This window comes from Populus euphratica, unplaced genomic scaffold, assembly GCF_000495115.2.
Source record: "Populus euphratica unplaced genomic scaffold, PopEup_1.0 scaffold28.1, whole genome shotgun sequence".
In the NCBI taxonomy this organism is placed as follows: Eukaryota; Viridiplantae; Streptophyta; class Magnoliopsida; order Malpighiales; family Salicaceae; genus Populus; species Populus euphratica.
The window spans coordinates 64,223-75,743 of record NW_011499862.1 but is presented as its reverse complement, the minus strand read 5'-3'; the positions used below and the strand labels follow the sequence as shown (position 1 = coordinate 75,743).

At 31.6% G+C, this 11,521-nt stretch overlaps 1 protein-coding gene across 2 annotated transcripts; it reads right to left on the bottom strand.

Annotated features, from left to right (window-relative positions):
* Nucleotides 1–1,466: 1,466 nt before the first annotated feature.
* LOC105124956 (superoxide dismutase [Cu-Zn]) lies at nucleotides 1,467–4,602 on the bottom strand. 2 transcript variants are annotated; one of them, XM_011025189.1, is made up of 7 exons: nucleotides 4,496–4,602; nucleotides 3,559–3,647; nucleotides 3,368–3,469; nucleotides 3,144–3,239; nucleotides 2,790–2,897; nucleotides 2,033–2,086; nucleotides 1,467–1,704 (listed from the first exon to the last, which is right to left on the bottom strand). In XM_011025189.1, exons 2-7 carry the CDS (start codon nucleotides 3,632–3,634, stop codon nucleotides 1,682–1,684), a joined length of 459 nt encoding a protein of 152 aa, XP_011023491.1. In that variant the 5' UTR covers nucleotides 3,635–3,647; nucleotides 4,496–4,602; the 3' UTR covers nucleotides 1,467–1,681. The 2 variants fall into 2 exon arrangements, with proteins under 2 accessions (XP_011023491.1, XP_011023492.1); XM_011025190.1 differs by having other exon boundaries at nucleotides 3,559–3,638; nucleotides 4,496–4,599.
* Between the last annotated feature and the right edge of the window lie 6,919 nt (nucleotides 4,603–11,521).

Genomic DNA, 11,521 nt, shown 5'->3' with positions numbered 1-11,521 from the left:
TCTTATGTGAAATGTAATTCAAAAAAATACAGCAGGTAAGTGTAAAAAAAAACTTAATTATAAGATTATCATGATAGTTCTTTTAAAATTAAATGTCAAAAGATAAAAGTTTTTTAAAACAAATCAATTTAAATAAAAAAAAATAAAAAAGATTGAAGACTAAAGTCAATCTATATAAACCATTAAAACTTATGTTCATGATTATAAAACTCGAACCAACCATGTAAAAAACAAATTCAGAAAAACATCAAAATAAAATTCACAATAAAAATTGAGTGATTTTTTTAGAGGGGTCAAGAATGAAAAAAAAAAGAGTTTTAGAAAGGGTATAAACTTAAATTTATATGATAAAAGATCAAAGACTAAAGTCAACTTGTATAAACCATTAAAACTTGTGATCATAATTATGAAACTCCAAGCGACCATGTAGAAAACAAATAAGTTGAGTGATTTTTGTAGAGGGGTCAAGAATAAAAAAAAAAAAGTTTTAGAAAGGGTATAAACTTAAATTTCACTAGTTTTGGTGCTAAATTTTTAAATAGTTGAAGAGATAAAAGGTAATTTAAGGCTGCAATGCAACCCACATTTCATGATTTTTTAAAAATTTATTTTACTTAAAATTAATATTTTTTATTTTTAAATCATTTTAATATACTAACAGTAAAAATAATTTTTTAAATATTAAAATATATATTATTTTAATACTTTTACAAAAACAAATATTTTAAAAAATAACTATTACTACACTTTTAAACCCAAACCTAACCTATTTATTCCAAGTCAACCAGGCCCATTTAGCTTTGTAGATCCGCATTTGGAATCTATAATATATATTGATCGATTTAGAATTACAAACTTTTAAACCCAAGCCTAACCTATTTATTCCAAGTCCACCAGGCCCATTTAGCTTTGTAGATCAGCATTTGGAATCTAGAATATATATTGATCGATTTAGAATTACAAAGAGCCTATTGTTTCATGAATCATGACCAGAGCGGGCACATCCTCGCACTTGACCTGCCCTACAACCCTGACGGTTAGCCTTCAAGATTTTCTTGTCTTTGTTTTTTCGTAAATGATAAATTGTTGATGCATGCTGCAGGATAAATCCCGTTCAAGCGTCTATCGTAGAGATGGGAAAATCTTAGGTTACATAAGCTTTTCCAAGAGAAACAGAGACGGGGAGGAGGTTAGACATAAGAGCCGTAGAAAGTGAGCTTTCAAGCAGAAGAGGCCCGACGACTGACATACCTCGGCGGGTATTTAACCGAGAAATTTAAGATGGGCTGAGACTTTCGATCGTGACAGAAAGAGCCCCTTTTTGTTCCCTTTTAAGAGATAATATCGCCTGTCCAGCCCGAAACAGCAAGCCATCTGTGGTTTTTGGGTATTTACAGCCCTTCTATGGAAATTTTTTTGTGGGGTGGAAACCATGAAAGCTTGCCAGACCCGGCGTAAACATCCCACGTAAAATTGGAACCAAACAATTAAGGAACCAAGCTGTTGAAAACTTCAGTTTAAGAGGTCAAACAGAACACACTTTTAGATTACACAACCAATCCACCGAAAAAGTACAGTAGGCTTCCATATTTTTATTCAGAATCTATCAGAAACCTCTGAAGCTGAGGGTTGATACATATGCAACTGCATTTGTTAACAAACTATGGTGGAGTGAGGTAGTTCAACCTTGCAAACCAATAACACCTGCGCAAGGAATGATAGGAACAATTATGATTGTCCATGTCACAAAAATAGGGAAACAACTGTTCATGCCAACAAAAAAAGAAAGAAAGAAACACCTTTAGCCAGGACACGGGTCAAAGACTTCACAAGAACAATTTAGTATATTCTAAACCTTTGCAATTATGAGATGATATGACAAAATGATGAAATCATGAATGAGAGAATGATGAAGTAGGGACACTCTGAATACCTTATATTGATGATTCGTTAGACTCGAAACAATATCATAAATTGTTCACAAACATAACATGATATTTTCTTTAATGTCGACAATAAGCTTGTTACTTACCACATGCTACTCTGCCACCAGCATTACCAGTAGTTTTGCTAAGTTCATGTCCTCCTGGATGTAGAAATTCAATAATCAATGAACATCACTTTGATTAGAGAATGATGCAATAAAATAATAGATGTGACAAAAATAAAGTAAACAAGTCCATATATGACCTATCATGGGAAAGCCATATATACGTATAAAGAAACATTATCTTCACATCCTACTCTGCACCCCCCAAACCCCTTGGACACAATAAGGAAATTAAAATCCTGCACTAGCAACACTAATGAATTAAATAGCCTGGAAGAAGCATTCTAGCTACAACCCAGACTACTAAATGCATGAATAAATTATCAATTACTACAATAACAAGAGTCATGATGCTGATTGATCACAATTGAAGCTCTGCTTGGAAGAGGATAGAGATCTAAGTCAAGAATTCCAATAAGGCTGTGCTGTGTGAATCACGGACCCCAAAAATATGTTCAAGTGCATTTTTTTTGCTGACCAAATTATGTTCAGTTTAATTTTGATAAAGTACATTGAAGGGTAATGTATCAGGCTGTGTTCTTTATAATAAACCGATTGAAACTGTCAGTTTGAAGTAGCAACAAGAGCTCTCCAAAATTTTTCTCTTACAGGAAGCCAAAATCATAAGGCTACAAATTCAATACTGTTATGTACCAGGCCACTCATCATTCATCAATGAGAACATGTAACCATTACATAAATCAGTGAATAGTCCTTGAAGGAGATATTGATAAATTACCCTTGCCAAGATCATCAGGATCTGCATGAACAACAACAGCCCTTCCAACAATGGAATTTGGTCCAGTAAGAGGAATCTGGTTGTCAACGATTGAGACAGTAGCAGTGCCTGAACACACAAAAATCAGAAGTGTTACTAACCTGACAAGTATGTGACCAGCTTAACTGACAGGGCAAATCCTATCTAAAAAAGTTTTCTCGACATTTTGTCAAGAAACTCATTTAAAATGTGCAAAAATAATATGGAAAAAGAAACCAACTAAAATAAAGTAATAATGTTACGAAGCTCATTTTAAAAAACAACAATACTGGTAATTTAGAAACTATTTACACCAACATGGACAGTAATGCATACCATCATCACCAACAGTGACATTTCCCAAATCACCAGCATGACGATTCTCATCCTCAGGGGCACCATGCTCTTTGCCTACAGGATTAAAATGCGGGCCTGCAAACAGAACACACCAAGTAGCTGAGAGTAAAGAATGTTGAGAAAACAAAAGAAGATTCTTTAATCATCCTTTTGAATTATCACTTGAGCATTTTTGGGAAAAAAATCCAGCTATATGGCAGTACCAGTTGACATGCAGCCATTTGTGGTGTCTCCAAGGGCATGAACATGGAAGCCATGAAGACCTGGCTTAAGACCACAAAGGCTTCCAGTTACAGTAGTTGGACCTGACAAAATAATGACTCAGGTATCATAAACTATAGAGAAAAATGAGCAAAACAAACTGCAGGACCAATTGATTGGAGCTTTCACTTACCATCTCCTTCTTGGGTAAAGTTGATGGTGCCTTTGACACCTTCACTGCTATTCAGAACAGCAACAGCCTTCACCATTGTTCTATGTGATCTAAAAGAGTAAGTGTTAAAACTGGACATCTACAATAACCTAAATTCTTAAAAACATCAACACACACACTGCATATCGCAAGAACGGCACCTGACCAACTATAACAAGAGAAACAAAAAAAAAAAGGCACATTGCACCCACAGACACACAGAAAGGGCCACAGCTCAAAACAGCCAATTTAAAATCTAAAATTCAGATAAGAGCACAAGCACATATAAATTATAACAACTAAATACACTAATTAAAGCTATAGAACCCACAAAACTAATCTAATAAATCTATAAATGCATATAATTGATGATCCCATGAGAAATCAGAGTAATTTCAGTATCAAGTATCTCTAATTTAAACAAAATACCCATTTTCCGATCCCGCTCCTAATTTACACAGCTTTATTTTTCTCTCGTGCCCTTTGATTATTCTATCTACAAGTTCTAAACATGATCAAGAAAAATTTATATCTTAAAGAAAATACTAAAATTGAGGTCTAACAATACCTAGGTAGCTTACCTTGATTAAGAAACAAAACTCAAGAAAGATCTGTCAAAGGATCACACAATCCACAAGCAGAAACAACCAAAAAAACCAAATCTGAGGATAGACTCGACACTTTAAGAATAAAAAGAACACATAATAGTCAACAACTACGTAATAGCCATATGGTCATCAAGCTACTACAATTTTATCACATCAGACAAATCATAAAAGGCTAATCTTCAAGAAGTCAGCATAATAAAACTAAAAAAAAGATTCTTATAAAGGTCAAAAGATCATGAGAAAATAACTAAGACCCTCGATTTTGATCAAATGAAAAAGTAAAGGAGAAAATGGAAAGATTGAAGCTTTACCTCAGAGCGCCCCTTCGAGAGTAGAGAGAGAGAGAGATGCTTATTTGTTGTGTGAAAGAGTGAAGAGAGAGTGGATATAGATGTTTCTGACCGCTTTTACAGAAAAATGTGATTCATTACGAGACAAATCAGGGTCTGGTGAGACGACTTCCTGTCTTCTCGTTCTTTTACTTTTTATCCTCCACCTACCCGACTTAATAACATAATGTACCCGCCTTAATAACATCGCGGAGCTAGTCGATTAGTAAAAATTAGAGAATAAAAAGTTTGTTCTTTTTTTATTTTAAATTTATTTTTTTAATTATTTATACGATAATCATTTAAAATTTATATAATAGTTAATTTTAGAATTCATAAATTAATACATTAGCTTAAATACTTATATTAATTTTAAAAAAATATAATATTTGCTACAAATTAGAATTTAATTTGAAAATTAAAGTTATTTAAAAATAAAATTTAATTATATCGTATTAAATCGATCATAATTTTAAACAATTAGGTTTGATTTTATATAATTGAGTGAGAAAATGACATGAATAAGGTTAAATCATGATATATTATGTTTTATGTTTTTAGATGAGTTGGTTAAATCATGATGTATTATGTTTTATGTTTTTAGATGAGTTGCTGAAATTAAAAATTTTGATTAAATTGTGTTAAATTATATATAAACTTTTATAATTACATTTAATTTTATGTAATTAGACATGAAAATAATATGAATTAGATTGAATAATCACCAATTATATTTTGCATTGGTTTTTTATGTAATTTGCTGAGAGTGTGATCTTTTTTAATTGATTAGGCATCTTTAGTCTCTCCATTTTTGCAAACAATATTTTCTCTCTTCAATTAAAATTATTTGGAAAATATTATAAAAAAATAGTTGTGAAATGATAGTTTCCATAATTTTTTGTTAAAAACTAAATAAAAAAAATTATTTTTGGATTTCCATATAACATTATATTATATTAGCAAAAAAACTAAGAGGTTTGGTCATTTTATTATAGCAAAATTTATTGTGCTCCCTCTCACCATTTATTATGGACTGAAATAGTGAAATTTTTACTTTTTATTTTCATTTTTGGTTATCAAACTTTTTTGTTTTTGTACTTTAATTGTAAAATCAGTGACCAATTATTTCTAATTTGTTATGGAAAGATGACATTAAAAAAAAGGGGACCAAAATTAAAAAAGAAAAAGAAATAAATGACTCTTTAGAAAATTGTGTGAAAAGTTTATTTTAATCCTTATGAAACATTTTCAATTCCTTTATTGTTTGAAAGTTAACTTTTGATATAAAACTTTATTTATTTATTTACTTACTTTTTAGCTTTTGAGACTAATATATGAAAAAGAATGTTGCTAGATTCAAGTTGAAAAAAAAAAATTATTGATATAAATTTTGGCCGTGAAAATAATTAATTAATTTTAATGTAATATGTTCTTTTTAATGAAGTGTCATTTAGCCTTTATCTTGACTAAAATAACATATATGGGTTTGAGAAGTGTTTTTGGATTAGGGTTAATTCTTGGTTTTTAAACCTAATTTTAGCCTGTAAATAAGTTTATTTAATATGTTTTTGGGAAAATAAATATTAAAAAACAAGTTTTTTTTCAAGAACAAATTATCATTAGCTCAACTTTTCAGCTACCTAAGGTTGTTAGTTTTGAGCCACCTAGTGTTGTTGGTGGTGGAACTAAAAGTGACATATTGTTTATCAAATTTATTATTATTTATTTTAATAAAAAAATAAACATCTAACATAAAAATAAATGAATTAATGGGCTAACTTAGAGGAACATGCCTTTGATTTTGGGTCCAAGAGCTGGTCGATCAAGCTTAAACTCATGTGCTCCTTTGAAAAGGATGTTCCTTTTTTTTGAAAAAAAACAAAACCTTAACTTAAATAAAATTAAATAACTTATTTTAAAAAACACCATACACAAATAAAATTATTATTTTTGGATTATGCCAGAATTGTTTTTATCTTTTAACTTAAAAAAAATGTAATTTTCTCAATTTTATTTTTATGTAGTTATCTCAATCTCATGACTTGAATTATTAATTTAAAATGGTGACTCAAGTTTTTTTTCTTGTTTTTTAAATAATTTTGTTCTCGTGACTCGGGTTGTTGGTTTAACATATTTACCTAACTTTACTCAAGTTGCCTTTTTGAATCCTTTTCTAAAATTGAATATTTTTTTTAATTTTTGCATTTTATCATTTAGTTGTCTGGAATTAGGCTTTTTAAATTTTATGTTGATTTGCTTTCTATATATATATGATGTTATCATGGTCTCATGCAGATGCGAAGCTTAGATTATTTAACAAGGGGTCAAAACTAATATAACAGGATATAATTTTTTAATTTATTGTACATGAATTATAAAAAAAACTGCATGATTTGATTTTATTCAAAGAACTTACCACAAATATATGATGATCTTTGTATAAGAAAAGAAGTTTAATGCAATACCAAATTAAGTCAAAGTTATGAAGTTAATTTCATTTAGATATGTGCTCTTCAAAACTAGGTATGTGCTCTTCAAATAACTCGATTTGGTTAGAAAAATTATATCTAATTATATATTGGACCCGGTAATAGTAAGGTACATGTAAGAAAAAAACGATAATTTAGATGGCTTAGCTAAAAATAAAACATAAAAAATTCAAGCATAATTGAAACAAACTCATAAAATATATCAAATTAATCAGAAAAAAAACATTCATTATAACAAGAAATAAAAAAAGGATAAAACTAGTAGGTATGGAAAAAGAAGAAGAAAAAAACAGCAGAATTATATACATAAAAAACCCTAATTAAATTTTTAACAAATATTTTTTTAAAAAATTAAATTTGGATGACGAATTACCTTGTTTTGATAAATAATTAATTGATAGTTTTGCTCTAACCTTGCTGCTTTGTATTATTATATTTTTTGTTTAGGAATCCGAAAAAAAAAGGGTGTAAAGAAATGTTTTTTTTTTTTTTCACTTTCACAAAGAGATAATTTTAAATTAGAGATAACTAATGAAATTTATTATTAGAAATTCCATCTATGTAAAATGAAAAATATTACTTGTTATATTAAAATACTAAATAATAAAAAAATCTCAAATATTTTACAGGATTGGACCCTTGCTTACCTCCCTTTAGTTCCGCTGCTGTCTCATTATTAGGATCATAAATTTTCTAGTTAACTCAAATTTTTTTAAATTAATCTAATACCTTAAAGTCTTAATACATATATCTTAAAAAATATTTATATATCATAAAATATATCACTATTTTAATATCAAAATATATTGAATGTGTTAGATTTTAATTTCATGATTTATACAAAAAATAATAATAATAATAATACATTTGCAACATTTGGGGAAAAGGAGCACGAATGCACATAATTTTTTTTTCAAACTTCATTTTTGGTTTCATGCTTTTATTGTCAAAATAGTAATTGATTTCTTCTGATTTGTTGTGGAAAAACACAATTAAAATATATAAGACCAAGTCCTCTTCTTTGCTAGCTGGTCAATATTATTGGCTGTATCAAAAACTACCTTAGTAAAAATGTTACTGTAAAATAAAACTACAAGGGAAAACAGTTCACTGAAATTTATCCAAGAAATTAAATGATTAGGTGAGAATCTATGGTTAATTGATCACCATTTTTCTTACTTGTTTCTTTGTTTAATCATCATATCATATGATAGAACTTCAATAATCTGTTATTTATGGAGCTGATAATGACATTCATTTAATATAATATCTACCACCCCGATACCATATTCAACGGCTGACAATTTCGATCACCGGAGCCACCAGCTGATGTGCTCGTGTGTGTCCCTTATTTGTCTGGCATGAAACTATGAATCACCACCACATTCACCATCTGATGTGCTCGTGCGTGTCCCTTACTTGTCTGTTATGAAACCATGAATCACCACCACATTAAATCCATCTGCTTCTCACTCAAAACAAATGAAAATAACAATAAAAACTCACTTGTCATAGGAAATTGAAAGAGGAACATGCTTTAGAATCGATGATGGCGGTGACACCCCCCCCCCAAACTATTTACTTAAAAAAAAGTATTAAATCAATATTTATTTAGTTTTTATTTTAATGATTTTAATATACGGATATAAAAAAATTTTAAAAAAATTATTTTAAAATGTTTTTAATTAAAAATAACTTTTATAAAAACATGTTGCCCCACAATATTAAAATTATTTATTTTTATATTGTTTTGGTATAATAATATTAAAATAAATTTTAAAAAATAAAAAAAATATTATTTTAATATATTTTTAAACTAAAAACACGAAATACAACCGTGTTACCATCATGTTTCTGTTCATTACAGCAAAGTCATATCACGATGACATGCAGCTAAAAAAGAACAAGTTTCCAGTTTCCCCAACCACTGTCCAAACTCCTCTAGTGGAAGCATGCTTACGTTTTAAATGGCCACCGAATTTGCTTGGTTACAGTCAATGTCTTGTTGCCATACAAAATTTTACATATATGGAGGTTGTACGGAGCCAAAAATAAGGTCGTTGGAGACAACTGGTATGAACATGAAGAGGAGATTTCCAGCTTGCAATGAGTATTTCCAACAGAGATCGTAGTCAAGATTGGCAAAGCTGGAGTCAACCTCGAGCCCTTCCCGAGAGGCTTGCCACGGTTGGTTCTAATGCCCTATTTCCTGAGCTCCATCAGTCCTCGGTAAACTGTGCATGGAAACGAGTCATAACCAAATAAATCAGAAGGAAGACTGCGAGAGAGAAATTTCTGTGTTCAAGATTAAAAGTAGCAGGCTGATTAACATGGGAAGGAAGATGACTGGGTTCGACATGTACATGTGTGCGTGCATGTGCCTGTGCGTGTCTGATAGAGCTGCGAGAGATTTCACTATATATTCTGTTTAGTCAATTGCATAGCCAACTTGGTGGCCCAAGAGCTGAGAAAACCAGACTGACATGCCCAAGTAACACATAACTCTCCTTTTCAAATTGGAACATCCCTAAACCGAGGAGTACCAACTGCAAAATGCATGCAAATGAATATAAATGTTGGCACACCTTGTCAGCTAAACTCTCATTTTATTCCTGTAGCATATCAATCTGCAATAAAATTCACTACCAATTAATGGGATCTCCAAAAAAGCAAAGTCTTCCATGTTTTTTCGATTACTATCCAGCAAAAAAGTAGAAATATGGAAAAATCTGAGCATACACTACACATTTAGAATAACATTGACAATTAAGGATAATCAGCATCAAACATCATATCTCTAACTAGATTTTAGCTCCAGAACTCATCCATAAAACAAGCTGCACAAAGCAAAAATCTATCAATATTGCGAGCATGCAATACCTTAATAGCTAATCACCATGGGAGACTGCGATGGCATTGACTTTCCACCAGCACTCTAATGCTCACCCCACCAGATCTGGAGCCATAATCATGTATAGATTCATCATGATCACTGTCCTCGTCAACTGGTTGGTATATATGTCTTTGCAGGCACACGAGCTTGAGCTGGTTGGTTCGTCTTCGCAAGTGCACCGCTGTCTTCTTCAACTGGTTGGTCTGCCTTAGCGGGCACAGGAACTTGAGCTGGTTGGTATGTCTTCGCAGGCACATCACTGTCCCCGTCAACTGTTGGTATGTCTTCGCGGGCACATGAACTCGAGCTGCTCGTTTGGTCTGCAATTCATAACATAATCAATACTAGAACATACACATTTCCAGTACTTATCCCCTAAAAAAAAAAAATTCAAAGGATCGGTCATGCATAGGAGCCCACTGCCAAAATCAGCAAAAAATGGTGATGGTGTTCGAATGAAGTTCAAGACCGCTATGCAAATGCGAGGAGAACTGATGGTAACACAAGCTGCTGCTGGTACTTGAATAATCATCGTCTTCATCAATGAGTTTTGTCATAAGCATTTCAACATTTGAAGCTATCTTTGAAACTCTTCCGACTTAAATCAAATCAAGCAGCCAAATTCTTAAAATTTCCAATCCATTTAAAAGAGTTAACAAGTACCATATCTCAACTGCATAATCTTCTAAGATACAGATCAAGAAGGTTTCCATATACTTGTCACATTTACACTCCCTCACTCCCAGCAAAACTTATCCACTCAAGGTCACAGTTCTTGCCTAATACTAAATTGGGCATGCAGAATTTTATCAAGAACGTCAAATTCTTGAAATCCAAGAATTCAATATTTCAAACAAAAAAATCCTCCCATTTGAGGCCAAGTTCAAGTAAGCGAAAGTCATGCTTCATTTTTGTATTTTCTAACACTTGCTTGACAAGCATAATTCTATCCGAGAAATGAAAAACCTTCAAATTACCATTGGCTACCGAGGCTGCATTCTTCTCCCACCAGCAGGCCCAATGCTTCCAATGCCGCTTAGTTGATAATCATATGAAAGATAACCACCTTCATTGTCGTCATCATCAGCTGTCTGGTGTGACATCACCTGTGCAAGCGCCAGCGCCGCCGCCTTTGTTTGTGCTTTCTTCATATTGTTAGCCGCCCCAGCTGATCCTGACCGAACATGGTGCAGACGCAGTGGGGACAACAATGGTATCCTCGGCATTCCTTCTCTGCTCCTTTGCCTTGGATATACTGGCTTCATCCTATGTTCCATACTATCTAAAACAAAGTACCATTACATTGGCAAGCCAAAAATTCAAAAGAAAACAATTTGATCACATTACATTCTACATTTGAAAATATAGAGAGAATAGAACTAACCAGATTGATTAGAGAAGAAGATGAACTTGATTGTTGAAGAATTATGTACATTTTTATGTAAAAATAATCAATCAAATCGACCAAGCCACCATGACCAAAATCGTTGAGTTGATTTTGGTCCCTATATTTTGAATGGCTTGGACTTTCAGGCATTCGACTAGTATAATAACACTACTGGGCCCTCTACACGTTTCTTGGGGATAATCTCTTTGTCCATTTAAATGATTAATATTTTATTTTAT

Bases quoted from the DNA above. Each gene is read 5' to 3' on its own strand.
- LOC105124956 (XM_011025189.1), bottom strand. From the start codon at position 3,634: ATGGTGAAGGCTGTTGCTGTTCTGAATAGCAGTGAAGGTGTCAAAGGC. The intron at 3,240-3,367 runs GTACTGCCATAT...TTCTGTTTGCAG, and splicing joins AAATGGCTGCATGTCAACTG to GCCCGCATTTTAATCCTGTA. The intron at 2,898-3,143 runs GTATGCATTACT...TTGTGTGTTCAG, and splicing joins TGTCACTGTTGGTGATGATG to GCACTGCTACTGTCTCAATC.